The sequence below is a fragment of the Labrus bergylta genome, chromosome 12 (genome assembly GCF_963930695.1).
Source record: "Labrus bergylta chromosome 12, fLabBer1.1, whole genome shotgun sequence".
Lineage (NCBI taxonomy): Eukaryota > Metazoa > Chordata > Actinopteri > Labriformes > Labridae > Labrus > Labrus bergylta.
This window is the reverse complement of record NC_089206.1, coordinates 26,172,352-26,195,026: the sequence shown is the minus strand read 5'-3', so window position 1 is coordinate 26,195,026 and position 22,675 is coordinate 26,172,352. Positions and strand designations below refer to the sequence as shown.

Sequence of the window (22,675 nt, the reverse complement as noted above, 5' to 3'; positions counted from 1 at the left end):
TGCCAGGTGCAGTTCATTGAGTGTCCACATGAGCCTGGCTGCAAAAGCCAAGGAATCCCCATTACATAAAAAATGTAAATGTACATTTTTACATAAATAAAATCTACTGGTTCAAAAACTAATTTGGTATCAATTTCTTTGTTTGTGCACATTGTATAGGGGGTGAATCTTTTTATAACTTTTATAAATCTGTTTTGATTTTAAAGTTGGTCATACATTTGTATAATTGGGGCGTAGTTGAGTTGACTGACAGGTGGATGTGTACAAGGTGTTAGACTGGAGGCTTTAGACCAACCGCAGCTCCACCTCTTTTTCTAGAATTGAGCGTTCATTTTACACACTTTATTAATCTGGAATAAAATTCAACTTTCACTCTATTATTTTAAGACAAACTTTACAGAGACAAAGGGCCTTAAAGAACAAACAGGACCGATAGACCATAGAGTTAATGGAGTGATGTTTGAGTGAGGGGGCTACACAAGGACTGGAGGCCCAAGCAGTAGAGGGATCGGTGCCTGCCTTGCTCAAAGAGCCGTAGCAAATCCCACACTTGTTTCTGTACTGGGACTTGAACTGGCGACCCTTCGGTTCCTAACCTAAGACCCAACAGACAGATCTACTGCCACCTCGTTAACAGTCTAAAGTTAGGTGGAGATAACATTTCCAATAGGACTGGATTGTTGGGATTCAAAACGTCTCTTCAAAAGCCAGTGCCTGACGTCACCAAAACCACATCCATGTTTTGAACAGTCTTTTATCAAACTAGTTTGACACCAGTTTTCATATACATGAAAGATGTAATGCATTGGCTTGGAAAGGTGCAGCTATAGTCCCTACACAGACTGAGTGTTCGTATAAAATCCTATGGTACACAGCTAATTATGTTGCTGATTGGTGATGAGTCTGTCAGGGATTAATTATCCGTATTTTGTAAATACATGCACTCTTCACAGTTTGCATTGTATTGTCTAAAGTATTTAAAAGAAAGCATTGATCAGTTTACATTCTGTCCAAGTTTTTTTGTGAAACTACAGACCACCTGAAGAGCAAACTAACTGGACAGTTTCACAGTCAGGCTGCTGACATCACTAAGCTTGTTAGAGATTTAAACCCTGTGAAATATGGTGGTATGTGATAGTTTACTGATCATGTCATGACTCTGAAGCTAGAGCGGAGTTAAAGGATTAAGAGTGATTGATGACCAGGGATTTTAAAGTGGAAGACTTAACTTTAGTATGACTTGTTTTATCTTGTAATTCAACAGTTTATTTCAGATAATCATTAGGTTAAACCTAAACTAACCAGACAGGGAAAGAGGAATGCACAAGGGCTTTTTGTTATTGATGTTTAAGTTCTAGAGATCATACAGATATAAGTTCACACTTTCAGTGGTTACTTTCTGTTTGAGGAAATGGATAGAGTTTTCAAAAAGGTTTGCTATACTGTAGGTCAACCATGTTTCTGTAAAGACATGTGACATGATCCTCATGTCTGTATGAGACACAATCCAGTGTATGAGTACAATAAGGTAGACGTGATATGATGCAATGCGATGTAGAGCAGCTCGGAATAGACAGTTTCTTCTACCTGACTGGATTTTCTGAAACCCGGGACACTTTTTTTGTAAATGCTTAATGTGCAAGCATGCTTCTCTATTTCCCAGATGTGCTTAAAAAAAGTTTAAATGTTGAACTCTCAAAGGAAAGATCTCCTCAATCATCAATAAGGCAGTCATCAGCAATCCCCCTTATAGGTACAAATGGGAATTCTACACACACATACACTTGGTTATTAGCTGCCACAATGATTCATGCAGTCCTGATGCATAATCATCTCCCTCCAGACGCTGACTGTTGAACCCTCCAGTTGCCATTGAGTTCTCCCTCCGAGAGGTCACATCCTACAGTCATCTCTTTTTAACCTCTGTTAGTCCAGACTATCTCTCTCCACCACTGACCTCCAGCCTTTGCTCTCAAATGTCCCCATTCCAGTTGCTGTAACATCTCGTTTGTGCTGTAGTAGTTGCATACAGTTTGTAATACTTTTTTTTTACAATTATTTCTACTTTAGGCACCATTATTTTTCTACCTCAACATTTCATTGGAAAAATCAATGTTATTTGCTTCATACATAGAAAGAAAGGTAATTACTAAGAACTTGTTATTGTTTCGATGATTATATAAACCTTTATGCATAAATAGCAGTGTTGCAAAAGCCTAATTTCTCTGGCTGGCACCCTTATTTTTGGGGTCATTAACTCAAAAGTTTGGAACCCCTGAGCTAAAATACCAGTTACTGTACACTGAGGAAGCCTCAATAAGATTCCTTTTTTTTTTTAAGGCATAATGACAGCGAAGCTTACGTTGCAGCGCTGTTGTGGAATTGCTCTCTGAAAAGGGCTAATATATGCTGGTAAAGGGTGTTGGAGTGAGGGATCACGTCCTATAGAACACATTTGTTGGGATCAAGTTGCCAACCTTTTGATTGAGAATTGACCCACTCTTCTACCGAGCCACATCCCCCAAAACAATATCGTGCCCCTATTTTTCTCAGTTTCAAGGAGGACTATTAAACTCTCTCTGTAACCTTATCAGTTATTTCACAAGAAAGCAAATGTAAGCAAATGAGTGGATCGAGGAACTCGCTTTCCATTATAGAAAACACAAAAACCTTTAAACTTCTCAGGTCCTGCATGTAAGAAATAGATATAAAAAGAAATATCCTCAATAACCATTCTTTCCAAATGAGCCTCTAGAAGAAATATAATTTGTATTCCATTGACCTGGTACTTCCATTTCCTGTCATCGTTTCTGTCTTTCCTCCTTATTTCAAATGAAGTCATTCGTCCCGTTTACTATAGACCACTTTCAATCACTCCTGGCATTTTCCTTTCCTTTTTCTTATCAGCTGGAGCCAAATATTTAGTCTGGATATCTAGATTCCCAGCCAAGCACCTTCTCATAGCTAATCTCTAATAACCCTTAACATCTGGAAACCACTTAGCTGCAGTACATAAGGAGAGGGAGATTGGGAGAGGAAAGGGGCGTCATTCTTTCTTTCTATAACAATTGTCATCTCTCTGTTGTACAATTTTCCAACTTATGTCCCTTCTCCTCCTTCTCTCAATTACTACCCCCCTGCTAAACCCAACCTGTATGTTACCAGCCAAACTATAAGATCAATAATGAAATCTAGAGTTCACAAGTGACCTCAATTGTCCTGAATTGGTCGATGAAAAGAAAGCCTAAAACACAAACTCTTACCTCATGGTTACACATATTCTGTATTTCCTGTCTCTGGTCACATAGGGTTAGGTTACAGGTGGGTGTGTCAAGGATAACAAATGCACACCCTGAAGGGATGTTTCCACCTTAAAATATTTGAACAAGTATGTGCAGTTTCACCTATCATTTCTTTTCTGATATTAATCTCTTGAAATAAACATACTTTGTGACTCCACAAACTCTTCCCGTAACATTAAAACACTGATCACATCGGGATGCAATAGGCATAGTTGGATGGTTATCACTATTCTTTCAAAATCCACTTCTGCCGTGCATCACCAGTTAATTCATCTAGAAAGAAAGAAAGATTTCTATTCATATCAAAGACTGAACCATCATGATACCGTCCCAATTTACTCCTCAAAGTAGACAAGAAATCCTCACCAAATCACAAGCTAACAGAATGGAAAAGTTCAATTCATTCATAATACATTAAAAATGAATAGGCTTCATCAAGGGTAGAAATCTTTCCACTACCACATGCAGAATGTTCTGTTTAATTTGCTTAAAGTTTGTGAATTCTCTGTCATTCTGAGGAAGGAGGGGATTTGGGGAAACATATAAAGGAATGACGGTGTAAACAGAGGCACTGCTTGTCAACAGGCAAGGCAGGCCACTGCTTGAGGGTTGACAAACTTTTAACCAAAGCAGAGGCTCAAAATGTGCAAATTTTGCAATGACAGTAGGAAACCTCACAAGGGAGCCCCATCTGACAGCACTCCCTGTCGTTTTCCTGCTAAGTGCTGCATGCATTATTGCTCTGAAAACCAAAGTCTGTCAATGAAAGTCGCTGAAGGAAAATTAAGAGGAATAGGCACTACCAGAACATATAATGGTGATGAACACTGGTACGAGGAACCCCCAGTGAATTTTTGTCTTGACCCTAGAATCGCCCCTGGGTGTAAATGATAACGGGTTTGATGTTTAGCTACTTTATCCATCCACAATTTTTCTCCAACTATTTGTGCTGAAGTGTCTCTTCTCATGTTACTATAAAGGATCACTGTTTGGTTCACCTGACTGTTGTGAATGAACTCTGTACCCTCTGCATGGGTCAGGCCTCAGATGTATGGCCCTGTTTTGTCTGACCTTTTGACCTTCAGTGTGAGGTCATGGCCATCAGAAGCAGCAGCAGAGGAACACCAGGGTGCTTTCAAGCCGCTTCAAAGCGTCATGGCCATTCCACTCTGTCGGGCTGTTTCTTTTTTCATTCATTAGTCTTCTCTGAAGGCTGGTCTGGGAATCTCGAGGGTCACTATCCAAATAAGGAATAGTATATTTTTTACTTTTTATTAGTTAATAAGGAGGACGTTCAGTCAGACACTCTGTAAATACTGCTAAATGCTCCTTTTTTTCTCATTCAATTGTGTCTGCTGCTCTCTGCTGGCCCCAAAGTGGAAACAGTATTTTTTGAATGTGAAACCATTGTGATTTTATTTACCATAATGTCATCAACACATACGTTTTATTTAGTCAAAGCAAAATATCTAATAGCTTTGCTTTGTTAATGTTTTGAAAAACAGATAACAACGTTGAATTTATCTAGATATTTACAGGAGTGCATATGTGAGGGGTCGAGAGAGAGAGAGAGAGAGAGAGAGAGAGAGAGAGAGAGAGTTAGAAGATACCAAACAAAGAAAAATGACTGGGACACAAAAAATGTTAAAATCTGTTAGTGCACAATTTATTAACAGTTACCACACTATACCACATCTTGTATTATTATGACAAAGGTTGTATCAAAACAAAACTTCTATGTTTAGTAAACTATAAGATTTAAGTGTTTAATGTCTTTATTGAATTATATATAATACATGCCAAATCCAGACCAAAACATGCAGAAATTAACCACTTAATCTTTCAAGCCACTGGATGGCGCCAAATCATTGTAACTTTATCTAAAAAAATGATTTGCCTGACATATCCTTAAGTGCCACTTGATGGCATCAAAAAGCCACTCAAACATCCTACTACCTGCAGGATGGTAATTCATACTTTCTTTATCGTGTCTTTTTACCAAAAAAATGTGTTTACTCTCCAGGCAAACAAGTTGCCTCACACTTTGAGAAATACTTATTTTTCCTGCCAGTTTGATGTAACTGTTGTTTTTGTTTCTTAACAATCTGCATCCCTCTCATTTTCTAAGACTTTGGAAGCACTTCAGTGAATCACCTGCCACTTTGTTTGTTCTGAATTAGGCACGTTGACATGACACAAATAGTTTTGTGAAAACAGTTTTCTAATCATTAACCAGTAAAAACTCAGTTCATTGATATACTACAAGTTGTGAGACCCATTTCTGAGATCAGGAAGAAAAAAACATCGTACAAAAAACGCAAGTCTTCTAAGGAAGGCTTATCTTTAGTCATGCACAAAACCATAAGATATCTCAGTTGAAGTTTACCACAAGCTCTTGGGAGACAGAAAACATAAAAAGAGAAAGTAATCCAGACAAATGAGACCAGAATTAAACTTTTTTGGGGGCTCTGGAACACAAAATAATATTGCAGTAACTCAACACTGCACATCATCTCCATCAGTGCACCATCAGAGCAGTGAAACATGGTGACAACATCCTGCTGTTTGGGTTCTATTCATCAGTAGGTACCCGGAAACCTGTCAGCTTTAAAGGCATAATGTATGGAGCAAAATTGATTGAAAATATATAACTATTTATTCCAAGGGAAAATAAATTGCATTTAAGTGTAGTTTTCAATATTCTAAAAATTATTAAATAACCTTATGCTAGGGGAGAAGCACAATCGTTTATTAGGACATTTATAAGAACTGCCTAAAATGTAATCAACACAATAACAAAATTATCTTCATACCATAAATAAATCACTTAATATTAAAGTGTTTCAAGTGGGATACTGTAACAGCAGAGAGGAGGTAATCTCAGTTTCACACTCTAAGATGTACCGGTACTGAACCTGGAATTTGGATTTATAAGACATTTAATTATATGAAGAATTAAATATGATTACATTTTCTGCAGTATGCTACACTGCATTGGGTGAAAAGGACATAAAGGAGTGGCATGGGGTGTCAGAGAGGGACACAGGGACAGAGGGAGAGCAGTGATGGCATACCTCCAGCCTTATATAGGGACTGTTTGTCTGGAGGGCTCAGTTGCTCCCCTAGGGAATGTCCAGGAATAGAAAGAGGCATTAGTAAAGAAGGTGTAAAAAACAAGAAGAAGAAGAAGAAGAAGAGAGTGAAGCAAATTATATTTTTTTTTAAAGTGTAAGCAGTTTCATGTTCATCCTTCTTCTGAAAACCAAATCATCTCACTCTTCCACAACTTTCTCTTTCCCCTACGTGTAGAAGGAGGTTCTTCTGTCAGATCCTTGAGGTGGGCACAGCATCAGCTGCTGCTGTCAGTCAAGACACCAAACAGGCACTCAATGAAGTTGGTGACATAAGTTGGACGGCATGAAAGCTGAACTCACACTGTGGCCCGCTGGAGACGGCCGGGTAGAGGACTGGGAGGGGTGAGAGCAGGTTAAGATGGAAAGGGGAGATGTCGGGGCTCAAGACAAGAAGAATAGCACGCGGGTGATGAAAGGAGGAGTTTTGTCCAATGGGAGAAAAGCAGTGGAGAAATCGTGATGGGTGTGATGGCTAGACAAGCGAAAGGGAGAGAGGAGATGGTACAGATAGCATGTACCAACAACTGTTTGGTACGCAATCATGCTGCATTAAATAAAATGCCTAGCTGTAGTGGTTATGTTGCACAACCCATGTACCGAGGCTGTAGTCCTCGTAGCAGCGGCCGTGGGTTTGAATCCAACCTTGGCCCATTGCTAAATGTCACCCCCCCACTCTCTCTTTTCAACATTTCCTGTCTCTCTTCAGCTGTATTATCCTTGAAGGCAAAAAAAAAAAAAGGAAAAGCCTCTTATCATCTTTTTTACATTACATATTATTCTTGATCTGAACAGGACATTTTTAACTTTACATGTTATATTTAGTTGATATTACAGCTGCTTCATTACCTCAATAAGGCTTGATTCAAAGATATTTTGTCCAACTAAAGTGATTTTTTTATCTGCAATAGAGCTGAATGAGAGGGAGACTGCTATCTGAGAATATTACTGTATTTTTTTAACATGATAAAATGATTTGAGTCCCAGCAAAGCTTTTAACAACCCTAAAAGAAGTAGTACTGTGGGCGTTTGAGTCTAATGCTAATACCAGCATGCTAACATGTTTCTGTATCCATGCAGTTCCTGTTTTCCAACAAAAAAAACATCCTTTCCAAGTGTGAGTGTTATGAGAAGAGAAAACTTGGACTGGAAAGAAAACAGTTTATATTCTGTTTCCCTTCTTTTAAAAATGAACATATATGGCTATTCAGGTGGTGTATGATGGAAAATTATATCCAAATTAAAACATTTTAACGTCATCCAAAATAATCATTGTAATCAAAAAATTAATGGTAGTTTTATTTTGTGCCTAAATCACACCAAAGCATTGTCAATCATGTGACTGACTTGTTTTTCTAACAGTGATTTGTGATAGCTTTGGACATCCTGAGATCAGATCAGAAAGACCTTGGAAGTGTCACTTTAAAAGTATGTGAACAAACTGTGTATTTGGTTGTATTATTTAGATGCACTCCATTTGTTGTTTCCATAGACTATTAATGGACGGAGCCTGAGTGTCATCACCCATCTGTTACTGCAGGGGGCTTTGGAGTGTTCATCGATGGTGGTCGCCATGCTGGTAATCCTGTCCCAGCCTAACTTTCAGTCAACCTAACGATGGGCTGAAAGCTGGAGCTGAGGCGGGTTTTAAGCCTCTTGACAAACCATTACATTTTGGCCACCTGTCAATCAGGTCAGCCACACGCCTTATTGTTAATAACGCTCATCCTTCATAAAATCAAAACAGATGAGTTATCAAAAAATGCAACCCTGTACAGTGTGTTATAATTGAGACATTAGCTAATCAGACCTTATTTTGTTTTTGTACCAGGCTGTAAACATGTAAAAACAAGCTTTTTTAAATGGGGTGTGTATGACTTCCGGTGCATCTGCAGCCAGCCTCATGCGGACACTCAACTAACTGAATGACTTTGCATGGCTTCCTTTTTTCAAACACGGAGGTTTCAACTTGGTTGTATAATTTCCTATTTCTTTGTTTAAGGGGAAAAAAAACATTTTTTTCTCCAATAGCTAGGTGTTTGTTCTGCAGTCTGATTCTGCCTTTCCGCTGTTAACAGGCGGGCATGGTGCAAGAAAGCCCAAGCCACCCAAGCCCATCCAGAATGAGGAGTGATCAAACACAGCTCACTTGCATTTAAAGCTAGAGACGCAGAAACCTCCTGTTCTATATATATAGAATATAGAAATAATCTATCTGGTTGCTGATGGTCTCCTTTGCTTATGTCATATGCAAGCTTTAGTATTCATTCCAGGAAGTTTTACAGCCAGCAAAAAAAATCTACAACAAAGCTTTAAAGGGCGCTGAAAAGAAAAGTATTGAACAAACAAATTAAAGTTGATTTTCAAAAACAAAAAACAGCCTTTGGCAAATTATTCTAAGTAAGCCAAATGACTAAGCCTGCTATATCGGCCTTGGTTTTGAAACTGGTCTCGAGACTTCATTTTGAAGTTCTTGTCTCGGAATTGACAGAATTTTTACTCGGTCTTGTCTCTGTCTCAGGCTGGGCGGATTCAGGATTTTAAATCAAGATAGACTGTATTTTGATATCATTACTGTGAGTAGAAGGAAATGCCCCTTCTAAAAGAAGAAATAACGTCAATTCCTTCAGAATTTTTGTCCCTCGGTTACGGCCACAACCTTGCCAGTGTTACGGTCTAAGTGAGTGACACGCCCACTGCACACAAGTTGAGGATTTTTCTGTGATATTTATGGTCTTGGTCTTGGCTCAGTCTCGCACTGCCTTGGTCTTGGTCTTGGTCTTGATCTGGTCTTGAGCCCTAAATGTCTTGGAGCACTCCGGTCTTATATGTCTTGGTCTCCAATTTATCAATTAAGATTTAATGAGATCCTGCATCATGTTTAACCTATGAACCATACGTTACAGCTTCACTTTGGCTCTTTATTATAAAGGTTGACTTACCTATTCTTGGTTACCAATTTGTAGCTATATGGGTGTTTTGTTTGTTTTCTTGTTGAGGGAAGTGAGAAAGTGGTTAAAGATGGGACACAGCTGTGTCAGATCACCAGTGTATTCACACACCTCTTAAGTTACAGATGTCATAAGTGCAAGGGCAAGTCAGCTGCAGTGAGGACAGGGAGACGGGCAGATAGATGGCTAATCGACACTGTGAATCTGTGCATGCAGGGAGGTGCTAATCGGTGTGTGTGAGTTCTAGTATGAGATGTGTGTGAGCATGCATGCGCTCTGGTTCTTGTCCAGTACGTGAAATCAAGTGTCTGCACTGAAATGCCTAGTTGATCCTCTGCCAAAATAACCTCCAGCCATGTGTTTTCTTTTTTTTTTTTTTTGGACAAATGTCACTGAGCTTGTCTGTTCTCTAAATATGGGTGATTAGACAGTGTGCCAAACAAGGGGATGTCCATCAGGACAATTGTGAGAGGGCACACACTAAAGTTGGCTTTGATTGGCTGCCTCTTGTCCAATCCTCATCATTTTCAGTAAAAGCCAGGCAGGATGAGAGGGTACATATGGGGGAGCACAGACGCAGTGCTACCTGGACTTTATAGCAGGGACTTTATTTCTTAGACGTTTGTCATTTCTCCTGGTGTCTGTCGTTCAGCACAGCCGGCCAACATGGTAAGAAACTGAAAACAGAGACGGAGGTTTAAGGGAAACAACATCTTCAGAAAACGAGTTTTGATTTTATCTTTGAGGATTTGCTTTTGTTTTATCATGAGGATAAAAACCAGAAGATGGATTCATTATTATTTGAAGGATAAACTAACTCATTCTGCTCAGCCGAGGTCACCCAGCAAGTTCTCATCTGTAGCACAGCTGGATTATCAGATGGACTCTTTAAAGTAGTGTTTTATCTCTTGGAAACATTTTTTCTTTTTTTGTGAAAACTTGGGAAAATCTATACTATTTTTCCTTTTTGATTTCTGCTAACTATTATAACTCTTCTTTGCTGTTTGTTAACAGCCTGGAAAGCTTTCACGCTGCCTTTGTGCTCCATCACTTTGTAACTTTAAACTTAATAACATTGATATTAAGATTGAAGGGAGCGACACTAAAGATAGAAAGCACACAGCTGAGTAAAGTGAGACCACATTCTGCCTTTCCTGAATGTCCTAAGTTTGGAAATTAACCTTGAGAAAATCCCTTTCAAATCCTCTCCCAAGTCTCACCTTAAAAATAGCTCTGAAGTGAACTAATGAGTGGAACGAATGGAAGAGCTTCCATACGTCACCATATTGGCATTGTTTGGTCCGGCTGCCTTACATATCATGGAACAGGGGGTCTATATGATAACGATATGGGAATATTATTGGCTTCAAGTGCTCTGTCATTGTGCTCTGCTAACTTCTTGTTGGAGAGAGCCTATTGGTGTTTGCTGTTTCAAACAGAAATATGAAAACGCAGATTAGATTGAACTTTATCCCCAAGGAAACATGACACAAAAAGGGAAAGTTGCATAATTAAGGAAAAAAATGTGTTGGATTGTCGTTGTGTTATCATCTGACAAAATGTCTACATAGAGATGCTAACTAGAAAGGAAAACATTGTTGGATCAGATTGGAACAGCATTTATGTGAAGTCCAAAGCTTTAAAAACTCCTGATGTTTTTGTGCTAATACAAAGTTGTACATGTGGGGAAAACCTGCTTTTGTTGTGCGCCCCTTCATGAGCTGCCATTTCCACAAGAGCCAATCTGATTTATCGGCCGGCCGATAATATATTAGCATATCCAGAGACTAGCGATATCGGCTCATTTTAACGCAGAGATGCACTGATATTACTAGATTTATTCACCAGTTAAATAGCATTTCATTTGAGTATCATTGAATTACACTAGCAGTTCTCTTACTGGCTGTCACCAGCAGAAGGCGCTATATGGATCACAACAAGCATTGTCACTCTCCAGAGCGACCATCTTGACTTCATTATATATCTTTTCCACAAGTGTTTGCTAACTGCATTAGAGGGATCAAGGCAAAACAGTTATATTTCTATATCTATCTATACCGATCAAAGATAGATCTAAGAAAGATATCAGCCAATGTATCTGAATTGGATTATTCTCTTCCAAATAATGATATCGGTATCGGCCCCTAAATTTCATATCGGTCGGAGCCTAATTTCCACTTAAGATAAAGACTCTTGTTTTACCAGTCATCAGGGCATTTTCCAGTCTTTGGCTGTCTCTTCATTAATGAAAGTTCTGGTTTGGCTTTGGGTTTCTGTTTTGGTTTTGTCTGGCTCTGTGGAGAAGCTGAGCTTGAGTATGAGTATTGAGTAACTCGAGCATACGAGTGAAGGAGAGGCAGTTTATGAGATACTTGTGTGTTAGTGTGTCAGCAGTAGCCGAATGTGTTTGTGTGTGATGGTGTGAATGTTAAAAATGCTATTCACACTTTGAACTGCAGTCATCATCACTGGTCAACTCCTGTTCTGTTAATGTGGCCATCACTTACACCTTAAGTGACATTATTTTGTGGTTGAAGGTGAATATATCTGGAAATAGTAACCTTTCTTTTTGTCAACCTCCGTCCTCTAAACCTTTTTCTTTTTCACCTCTTTAAAGCCCACTGACGCACAAAGCGATGCCCGCTCCTTCCTGACTGAGGAGATGATTGCAGGTCAGTTTCCTCCACTGCTTTTCATCACGACCTCCTGCAGTTTGTAATAAAACAAACTGAATCTGTCATTTGTGCTTCAGAAGCAGCTGAAAATGGTATAATGCAAAAGAGTTCTCGTATTGAAGATTTGTTCTCATTTAAACGGTTTCCTTCTCTTGTCTAGAGTTCAAAGCCGCCTTCGACATGTTTGACACAGACGGCGGCGGTGACATCAGCACCAAGGAGTTGGGTCAAGTGATGAGGATGCTGGGTCAGAACCCGTCAAGAGAGGAGCTGGATGCCATCATTGAGGAGGTGGATGAGGATGGTGAGATCATTATCATTATGAAACAAGATGTTAAATCATTAAAGGCTGTTTGATGAAGTCAAGATAGTTTTTTAGGAGTTTCACTGCTATCACTTCTCACTTTTACTCCTCCCCTCCTCAGGCAGTGGTACTATCGACTTTGAGGAGTTCTTGGTCATGATGGTGCAGCAGCTAAAGGAGGACCAGGCTGGAAAGAGCGAAGAAGAGCTTTCGGAGTGTTTCCGCATTTTTGACAAGTATGTTCGTACAAAACTGCCAAAGAGACAAATACAAACGCCACTGTTGTTAAGATTTAAATGCTGCGCTGGACTTTAATGCTAGGCCTGTGTTTATGTCCATTAACCAATCTTTATTTATCAATATCTGATACTAAATCCAGTCTTTGCATTTGATACTTACTTGTTCACATTTATGTGATTAATTTGTTGGAGCGAGTAATTCTTCTGCTTTAACCTGAAATAACAGTTTTAACCACGCAGAGGCAGCAGATTCAAAAGAAAATTGAACCTCAGTACTCCCACATGCTCACAACTCACTCCCAGCTAAATGAAGCACCCTCATTCAGAAGTCAGCTAAAAATAAGTGTGAGCTAGGGGACAAGCTTCCCTCCCTGCAGAGAGAACAATACTTGTTCCTTTTTGTAGCCATGGTTTCATATCACAGTTCTAATAATAGAATACTTACAGTATCCATGAGGTGGCAGACTCACTGTGACACTCCACAGCAGGCCCAGCTTTGACAAAGAAACCTCCTCCATCCGCTTTTTGTTTTGGTGTTTAAAGCAGTTTTTTCTTTGTACAAGTCCCTGTAAAAAACACTTTATTATTAAATGAACACACCTACTCTTTTGTCAACAAAGGATGGGGATATTATCCTGTAACTTTTGAGTTGTTAACATCTCTAGAAAAATGATAAATGCCCATGGTAGTTTGAGGACTTTACATTTGTGTGGATTAGTTGGTCAGTACTTTATCTGCCTTTACAAACACGATATAGCATTGCACATAATCAGTGGCATTTAATGAGGCACTTGAGCTTGCAAAGAAGACTGGAAATGGTTTGAGAAAATCCTGTCCGTCTGCTATTTGGGGTTCCTCAGGTAGTGTGAATTGGACTTTAAGACTTTTGAAATAATGCAATGAGGGTGCTGAGTGTGATAATTAGCCAAAATACTCAAGTCGTTTGCCAGTCAGCTGAAATGAACAATAAAGCACTCTTTTGCTAAAAGCTGCAGATTTAGTTGATTATTCATTGTAAAGGCTTTTCACTTTCAATATGATACATCGTGTTACACTTTTTTAAAGATGATATTTTGGGTATTCGTATGCCTTTATTGTGGAGGATAGGACATAGGACAGAGCAGGAAATCGAATGAGAGCATGGGGAAGGCATGTGGCAAAGTGCAGAGAGTCGGAGTTGAACCTGGGCCACTCCAGGACTGAAGCCCTCTGGACATGGGGTGAACAATTATAACCGCTAGGCTATCCAGCACCCACATTGTGATCATTTTAAGACTTTAAAAAACAAATATAACCACTTCAATCACTGCTCATAGCGACATATCTAACTCAGGAACTTGGAGGGAAAAAAATAGCTAAAGGAGAGTAAATATGTTACTACATTCACTAATTGGCTCTTTTTCTCTTGGATGACCTAACCTGAGAAGTGTTTGACCAAATATTTACCATGGCATCTTTTCCAAAGTGATGCATGATAAGATAAGATAAGATAATCCTTTATTGATCCCCAGTGGGGAAATTCAAGTGCTGCAGCAGTAAAAGACAACAGGAAGAACGTGCATATGAGTATTAATAAAATTAGAATATAGGAGTAAATAAAAATAATGATAAGGTACTACGTATTTACAACCATTATAAGCAAGATGTATGTCAGTGATTAAGAAGACAAGTGTTTGCCTGAAACTGTTCATCAGTCCTATTCTTATTTAGAATTAAACTACCTGTAAATCATGGAGGCTATAATATGTATATTGTCTGATACTGACATTAATCTTAAGTACAGAAATGCTAAAGGAAAGATATTGGTCGTTTAGAAACTCTGACACCATGACAGAATTTTTACACAGTGAATATAATAATATAATAATTCAATTCCCAGGAACGGAGATGGTTTCGTTGACCGGGAGGAGTTTGGAGATATTCTTCATCTCACTGGAGAACCGGTGGTAGAGGAAGATATTGATGAGATGTTCGGGGAAGCAGACAACAACAAAGATGGAAAGATTGATTTTGACGGTAAGAAAAGACGACACATAGTTCAAGAGGAGATTCTGACAACTGTGGGCTATGCAGAGGTTCCAAATGTGTTTTATATTATCAGGAGGAAATAAAATAAAAATGTGTATGAACAGAAAAAGGAGGAAATATTTAAATTATTGAGTGTTTTTTTTTAATTACAGAGTTGCTGAAGTAAAAAAATAATATCGTCTCAGCTGCCTTAAAACTCTCTTGGCCAGTTCATTGTGTGAAAGCTATCTTGATCTCAATGCATAAAAAACCTGGTTATATAAAGGTCAAATAAATAAAATAGTAGTTATGATTTCAAATTAAACTGACAACAAACTAGAAGTACACAAGACAAGCCAGTGATGTTTTTCAGCACAATTATGGCCTGCCACGGTTTTAAAAGTTAAACAAGAACGGAGAAACGTGACAACGAGGTCTCGAAACTGGACTTTAAATTTGCCAGCTTTAAATAAAAAAAAAACAAGGATGTTCTGCACTCCTTTTTTACAAGTTAGTGAATACAATGTTGTTCAGTTGCCTGTTATTAGAGGGTTTGTGGGTGTGTTGGGTTTAACTCCGTTAATAACTAAAAAAAACACCAGTTTCCGATTACAATATGGATTTGAAGAAGACGAAAGGATGACAGTCACAGCATGTACACTTGGACATGATGGCTTGGTCGGTTGGTTGATTAATCGACTGTTACTCATCTCTTCTTTTTTCCAGAGTTTCTGAAGATGATGGAGAACGTCCAGTAATGACACCACCTCTACATTCCCTAATGAACCGTCTTCAGAGAGAATCCTCTCAATGCAAGAGGCCCTGTACAAACAACCTGTGATGCAGCTACTGACACGTCAAAAAAGATACAAGTATAGAAATAGTTCCCCCCCCCCCCAACACTGCCCCCTTCTCATATGAAACCCTGAAGCCGGGTGGGGATATCTATAAATATCCGTTCAAACCTTTTAAGACGAAGGCACTTTCCCCAGACCGCCTCCTTGAGCAAAGCAGCCAGCTGTCCTCTTGGCAGCTGCTGTTTCTCCAGAAATGCAACACCACCTATAGCTCTTACCCACACCTTCCTCTTCCTAGACCGACCCCTCCTCTAAAGAACTTGATATCTTTTACACCTTGTTCTGTGCTTTACAAATAAATCCGCTTTCTCCTGTATCTTGACCTGTCTTATCTCGTCTGATTTTTCGTTGCTTCGGCTCATCTTTTGGTGGCCTTCTCTGGGACTTTTGGATTACCACTTTCACACTGACATATAAGAAACAAAATCCTCCCTGACACACAAACAAACACATTTCTGACCTCCCTGTCCCGAGCCAGCTAGCCTCCATGTTGAACTAGATAGCACTATTTACCAACCTCCCTATTTCATTTAATCCTAGAAAACTGCAGTAATCAAGGAAATGATCAGATATCCAGTTCAAAATGATCTCTTCCAATTGTCTCTCTCCTAAGTACTGATCACTGATCTTCTTGCAGTCATCTCCCAGCACAGGAATCAATTCCCCCAAGCATGAGAGGCAAAGCCACGCAGCCAGTCGGTATAAGAGGCTTGAGGCAGTTGCAAAGCAGTTGAGTTAAATCAGTCTTTGGGTATATAGCCTGCAAGCCCCCTACAACTTCTCAAAAAGCCACATCCCTCCCCTCTCTCCAGGGTTGCTCTCTTCCTCAGCATCCTATCCTCCTCTCCTGTCTCTTCTGTCTCTCCCATCGGGCCCTCCCTCCAGGAACCTCCATCCAAATAAGGAGCATCAGGTCGTGTTTAGGGCACCAAGACGTGAGGGTTCTTACCTCAAGTCCCTGCCCTCTCTCAGTCTTAAATCTGCCTGCTATTCAGGGCATGTAGGCAAAGGGAGCAAGGCTGGGGGGATGGTGGAATGGGGTCCGGGTTTTAAGTTTCAGGCCTAGATTTAAACGCCATCATCACAAAACCCATAACCTACCTCAAAGCTATGACTCCCCATCCTCGACCATAGTCTTATATTTACAAGGCCTGAAAAGGATTCATCATTTTGCATGCTGGATGATCTATAATTTTATTAGGCCTATTTCATTTTTGTATTTTTAAGTGTGTTACAGTAGTTTGAAGAAATGACACCACCAGCTGCTATAAGGGTCTATTTCAAGGCCATAGCATGATGCATTCAAATGTTCATTCTAAGTACTGTTAACATCCAGTATGAATTGTTTCTACATTTGTAAGATTGGCCCTCCTTAACTCTAATAACCTCAGTTTAAACACAACAGAAGACAGACTAATATATCTTCTACACCACATCTACTCACCCCAAAAAACTTTGCGTTATAACTTGTATCATCTCCATTCTCCCCTGTGTATTAAACCTGGTTCACTTAAGTCCTAAAAACTCCGATTTTAAATTCTTAAACTTGTAACTTCAAGAATCAAGAGCTTTCCTCTCCAAAATTTGATTGGCTCTCAGTGGCCCCAGAACCCTAAAAGTTCACGGTACTAAATCTGGAGGGCCTGTGAGCGACAGGGGGCGGGACCTAGCTGTCCCGTTTAAAGTGTGTCTGAACCTTCACTTGACGTCTAGTCTCTCTGTTGAGGTACACGCGGATTGACCACACCTTTGGGCTTTTTTTTTCCTTGGATATTTAGGGGGGAAAAGCTAATCCACAAACATGGTAAGAGCAAGCAATTGTGCAAATAACGAGTTGAAGTGTTCCAATTTTGTAAACCAACCAATAGCAATTAACCATTAGGAAGGGAGCATGTGAATTGAGTTTTATTGATTAAGTAATTAATGCATATGAAGTCTTTAATACAGAAAACTGTATTGTGGAGCAGCATGTTACCCTGTTTATAGATTGAAAATCTTTATCTTTTTATTTCCCGTTACATTTTATGAAATGCAGAACAATACATGTGTTTATGTATTAAATTCTTGCATTTTAGAGGAAACATCTAAAAGATTATTTAAGCTTATTTAAACTAAATGCCTTAATAAAAGCCCATGCACTAATCGCTGTACAAAGTTACGCTGCTTTAAGTGGATGGGTGGCAGCTGCTAAAGTGCGGATTCTGCTTAGGCGTCAGATTCCAGGGATTGGATGTCTGCAGGCCATATACAGCGAGCCTAATGTGTTGAGCCTGAAATAGCCGGACTAATTTACACCAAGCTCAAGAAGAGTCCATGGGAGACGCAACTACTCTATATGCTGCATCACATGACTTATGAAAACATGCCAATCACAAGAAATGATCATGCAGAAATATAAATGCAATAATATTTGTAGAAAACTCGTAGGAGTAACGTAATAATCCTCAAATGTCACAATGTTACTTTGCTTAATGGTATTTTACTCTCCCATTATATATTTTTCATAAGCGCAGCCCATATGGATATTAGCAATATCATTATGGAACATATTTGGCGCTTTGTAAATTCTCAATCCAAAGTGTTTAACTGATATGATCAATAAACCCGAATAAAGAATGTAGTGAATGATGAAGTGACAGAGTGCGCCCTTGTTTTCTTGCAGACTGACGCGCAACAAGAGGCCCGCTCCTACCTGAGCGAGGAAATGCTGGCTGGTGAGTACTTGCTGCAAGCTTCAGTAATGTCGTTACTCTACCCAATAATGAAGAGGATTGCTTGAGTATTTTGAAAAAAATTGGCAGCCTTACTGGTTCACACGTGTAGTTGCTGTACATGAAGTAGTCCATCCAGTTATGCATTTTTTTGTTTTGTTAGAATAAGCTTCTGAAGGCAGGAGGCACAGTAGGTCCCCTTACTGTAGTCAACCTCCGTGATGCTTGTATTTTAACAAGCAATGGGATAAGTAGTAAAACGACAGAGCAGTTATTCGGAGGCTACCGAGGCAGACCTATTTTGTGGAGTTTAATACAGAGCAATAATTATAACAATTCTTCCAACTTTCATTTTCCAGAGTTCAAAGCCGCCTTCGACATGTTTGACACCGACGGTGGCGGTGATATCAGCACCAAGGAGTTGGGTCAAGTGATGAGGATGCTGGGTCAGAACCCGACAAGAGAGGAGCTGGATGAGATCATCGAGGAGGTCGATGAGGACGGTTAGCAATGAAATATGCAATCATATTGTGCACAATCAGTGTTTTACGCACAAGCAAACAGTTAGACCTACACTTTATAGTTATCTCACACACGCTCATACAGACATAGTTAATGTATAAGACATTCTTTAAAAGTGAAGCCCCTGTAATTTGGCCTTAGTTAGTGCAGATTGAAGGGGCAGGTGTGCATAAAGTATCGGTTATAAAGGCCCCACTGACATTGTGTATTGTAATGGATTACAACATAGCCTCTACATGTAATGTAAACAGTTCAATGCCTACTGGATTTTCTAAACAGACAAGTTTCTTTTTTGTTTTTGTCCTTATCGTGGTTTTATCTCAGAACAACAAATCGGGGCATAATTCTAGTATGACATCTTAGTGTTTCATGCGTAAAACCTTGCGCAAAGACATGAACCTAGTCCTCAAGGGAGCGCAAGAAAAAGGGCCTTTGGTCAGACTGACTTTACTAAACAGTGATGTTTTCCTTTCTTGGACTCAGGTAGCGGTACCATTGACTTCGAGGAGTTCTTGGTCATGATGGTGAGGCTGCTAAAGGAGGACCAGGCCGGCAAGAGCGAGGAAGAGTTGGCAGAATGCTTCCGTGTGTTCGACAAGTGAGTTCACCGTGTCCCTGCATCGACCTTGGTTCAGGAAAGCTACACTCATGTTTTCTTCTTAAATTCTAATTGGCTGTTTGTGCACACGTTTGTCTTTTTTTTTTTTTTTTCGTAGGAACGGTGACGGATACATCGACAGAGAGGAATTCGCCGTCATCATCCGCAGCACCGGCGAGCCCATCACAGAGGACGAGATTGATGAGCTGCTGAAGGATGGAGACAAAAACGCTGATGGCATGCTCGACTTTGACGGTACATGCATAATGATGGCGATTATTTTTAAGTATACTTTACTACAACACAAAAAGGTCCCTTTTACAATTAGGCTAAAACTCACATTAAATGGATTAGGACGTTCTAGGTTAGCCTGGATAATCCAATTATTTTACGTTTTGAATTTAAATGTCATGACTTTCAAATACTTGTGTAGCAGTCCTTGCATATTTCCCCTTTTCTGGTCTGCTAAAGCACATCTGGTTCAGGTTTTGGTTACCTCAAAGTGTTACACTTTTTTTGTACATTTGGGGAATTAAATAATGATAATGACCATCTAAGCCACATTTTATAATCAAAATACAGAACATTTATAAGAAATGATTTGCTTTACTTGAACTACCTATGTTAAATATGAAAAAGAATCCAGTGTAGAGTTCATTTTAATCTTGTTGGGATTTTCTGCAGCTGACGTTGATCATGATGGTAACTCAAACTTTTCATTTCCTCTCCCAGAATTCCTCAAGATGATGGAGAATGTGCAGTAAAACCTGAAAGACTCATGGACATTCCTCCTTCCCTGTTACACTCAAACCACCCCCTTGCTCCCCGTCCTCCTTCCTGTCCACCTCAATTCACCGCCTGTCTTCTCCATCCTTGTAGACATCCTCAACAGAGAGCTAGGACAAACAATGGTGGGTCGCTGGCTGGGTTACACCTTTTCCCAGTGCGCTAGAAGAAAGCCCATGGATGCAATGTGGAAATTAGGTGCACATGTTGTGTTATCATCAGCGACTCACCCTCCTGCTGGTTAAGCTCTGATCTAGATGCAGTCTAGATAGAAAGGCAGCCTGTGACCTGCTGCTTAGACCAATTAATACAACCACGTCACTGTACAAAGTAATTTGCTTTAACAGAATAAATTAACTAACACATGCTCACTTGTAGTTGGTCTGTTATATTTAAGGTCTGTGTAAAAAAAAATTGTTTTGAGGAATTCAATAAAATCTGTTTGTTTCTTCTTTTTGTCCATTTTGTTTGAAACACAGCGAGTTCTGTGTTGACTACAAGATGTGCTGAGGATACTGCAGACTTTTTGAGTATCAGTTGTAGTAACTGCTGTCACAAATGGGATAAAAAAAGAAAATCATTTTTTATTAAAGCTCCTGTGAGGATCTTTTGGTATGTTGATTTTTGCGCACCTAATCAGTCCCTTTCTCTCCTCGCTGATTTGTCCTAAACGTGTCTGTAGTGTTTCATGACAAAAACAAATCTCGTCCGTTTTTGTTCGAACATATCACTTTGAATTTTAGATCAACACCCTGGATGTGTTCAAGTCATCATGCAGTTAATAACATCCGGAGGTTATCTATTTTTTATTCTCTATTGAAAGGGTAACCAATTTATTCATATAATTGTATTCATTCCTTCAGATTACAAAACCAGCAACATTTAAATAAGAAGAAACAGAAGACAGTGGTTTTACTTTATGTGTTTTATTTTGAAAAAAGAGTTCTAAAAGGTCCAATAAACAAAGTTCTCTGAAATCAAGGAGAACTGTACAACCAAGTGTAGGTCTATATGTGCAATGCCAACACAAAAGCATAGCATTTCAGTCAAAGTTGAATAGTATACGTGTTACTCTGACTTCTCCACAAAGTTTTGAGAGCACATTTTAATTTGAGGTTAATGACCGTGTGTGCATTAGACCAAAAAAGATGAAGAAATATAACGCTAAATAAGAAGTCTTGTCCTGTAGTCAGGTTATGATCCGTAATTAGCTTCGTCGAAAGCTTTCCTGGCTCTCTTCAGCTCCTCGTTCATGGTCAGGAGGTCTTTGACTCTGGCGAACTTCCTGGGGTCTTTACGAATCAGGTAAACGATGTCCTCCACCTGGACGCGACCCTGGCGTCCGATCGACATCGCTTTGTGAGTCATCTCGGTGATGAACTCAATGACGAGGTCCTCCAGAATATCCACGGACTCTGTGTAAGGATTCTGATCATCTCCAAATCCGTACATCATACACCGGAGCTCCTTGGAAAAGAGCCTCTTCCTTTTCCCGTGGCCGACGTCCATACCAGTGGACCCGTCGTCCACCTCCTCGTCGTAGCCGGTCTCGTCCTCCTCGTCCGCCATTCTGCTGAAAAAACACACGGAAATATTGGTGTAACTAAGCGACGAGAGCTGCGTGAACTTTAACGTTGTGCTGGCGATATTTCTTCTTTATTTGCGATAAACACAACACATAACCTGGAGAGAAACAGGTACCTTGTTCAGAGCGGGATCACAACAGTCTGTCGTCTGTGTTGACTTCCTCCTCTGTGTCGTCGACTGCGGAACAGTGTTGCCAGATCTCGCGAGAGAAACAAGCAACCAGCTGTATGGAAACAAGCCCAAAACAAGCGAGCTGGCGCCTCAGAAAATAAAATAAAGCCCAACAGGTGACCTAACCTACCAAATTGTGTAAAATAGAGGCCACTTGATAACATATATAGATCGGGCGGGCGGGCTAACCAAGGAAACAGAGTTGTGGACGGATCCTAACTGTTGCGATTGTGTTTTGCTTTATTGTGGAGAGTTGGGAGTGAATAGGGGTTCATACAGGGAGCAAAGCAAGCCCAAACAAGCAACTGCACATTAGAAAACAAGCCCAAAAACCCGCAACCCGCGACTGACGATATTTGCAAGCAACTTTACAGAAAAACAAGCCCAAAGTCGCTTATAACAAGCGGACCTGGCAACACTGCTGCGGAAGTGACTTTGCCAGGAGAAAAAGGCCTGCCATAGAAAACACTGCGCCTAGCGGTGACTTATCCCGACTATGTTTCCTTTGACTCATGATTCGTCGAGTGTTAATATTTAAAGTGTGTGTTATACCAACACATTTGAGAAGTTATATTCAGTCTATGATGTGAGTCAGCCTTGGGTTCAAGATGTTTCTACATTTCTCTGCTGTTATGTTTGTTGTTGACAAAAACGGAACTGTACATTCAAATGTCTACTTTAAAATAACTGCGTTTAAGTGGACCCTATTGCCATGCTGCATTTTAAAACACCAAGGTTTGCAATAAATGTACAAACAATAAATAAATAATGATTTCTTCTGCGCTTTGTGTGCGCCGTTTTCAGTTAAACCTAAAGGGGGCGGTAGCGTTCAAC

The 22,675-nt window shown here is 39.8% G+C and overlaps 3 protein-coding genes across 4 annotated transcripts; 2 read left to right on the top strand and 1 right to left on the bottom strand.

Annotated features, from left to right (window-relative positions):
- The first annotated feature begins 9,949 nt into the window (after positions 1–9,949).
- LOC109985113 (troponin C, skeletal muscle) lies at positions 9,950–15,788 on the top strand. Its single transcript, XM_020635376.3, has 6 exons — positions 9,950–10,053; positions 12,002–12,056; positions 12,220–12,363; positions 12,485–12,599; positions 14,482–14,618; positions 15,336–15,788. Exons 1-6 carry the CDS (start codon positions 10,051–10,053, stop codon positions 15,365–15,367), a joined length of 486 nt encoding a protein of 161 aa, XP_020491032.1. The 5' UTR covers positions 9,950–10,050; the 3' UTR covers positions 15,368–15,788.
- A 1,376-nt stretch (positions 15,789–17,164) lies between these two features.
- Positions 17,165–20,450, top strand: tnnc2.2 (troponin C2, fast skeletal type, tandem duplicate 2). The gene is made up of 6 exons (XM_020635299.2): positions 17,165–17,270; positions 18,129–18,180; positions 18,537–18,680; positions 19,183–19,297; positions 19,416–19,552; positions 20,030–20,450. Exons 1-6 carry the CDS (start codon positions 17,268–17,270, stop codon positions 20,059–20,061), a joined length of 483 nt encoding a protein of 160 aa, XP_020490955.1. The 5' UTR covers positions 17,165–17,267; the 3' UTR covers positions 20,062–20,450.
- Positions 20,451–20,993: 543 nt separating this feature from the next.
- taf13 (TATA-box binding protein associated factor 13) lies at positions 20,994–21,888 on the bottom strand. Of its 2 annotated transcripts, none has more exons than XM_020635353.3 (2): positions 21,785–21,888; positions 20,994–21,656 (listed from the first exon to the last, which is right to left on the bottom strand). In XM_020635353.3, the coding sequence occupies exon 2, from the start codon at positions 21,650–21,652 to the stop codon at positions 21,278–21,280; it is 375 nt and encodes a 124-aa protein (XP_020491009.1). In that variant the 5' UTR covers positions 21,653–21,656; positions 21,785–21,888; the 3' UTR covers positions 20,994–21,277. The 2 variants fall into 2 exon arrangements, with proteins under 2 accessions (XP_020491009.1, XP_020491010.1); XM_020635354.3 differs by having other exon boundaries at positions 20,994–21,653; positions 21,785–21,879.
- Between the last annotated feature and the right edge of the window lie 787 nt (positions 21,889–22,675).

Bases quoted from the DNA above. Each gene is read 5' to 3' on its own strand.
- LOC109985113 (XM_020635376.3), top strand. The intron at 12,057-12,219 runs GTCAGTTTCCTC...TCTCTTGTCTAG, and splicing joins GACTGAGGAGATGATTGCAG to AGTTCAAAGCCGCCTTCGAC. The intron at 14,619-15,335 runs GTAAGAAAAGAC...TCTTTTTTCCAG, and splicing joins TGGAAAGATTGATTTTGACG to AGTTTCTGAAGATGATGGAG.
- tnnc2.2 (XM_020635299.2), top strand. The intron at 18,181-18,536 runs GTGAGTACTTGC...TTCATTTTCCAG, and splicing joins GAGCGAGGAAATGCTGGCTG to AGTTCAAAGCCGCCTTCGAC. The intron at 19,298-19,415 runs GTGAGTTCACCG...TTTTTTTCGTAG, and splicing joins TGCTTCCGTGTGTTCGACAA to GAACGGTGACGGATACATCG.
- taf13 (XM_020635353.3), bottom strand. From the start codon at position 21,652: ATGGCGGACGAGGAGGACGAGACCGGCTACGACGAGGAGGTGGACGAC.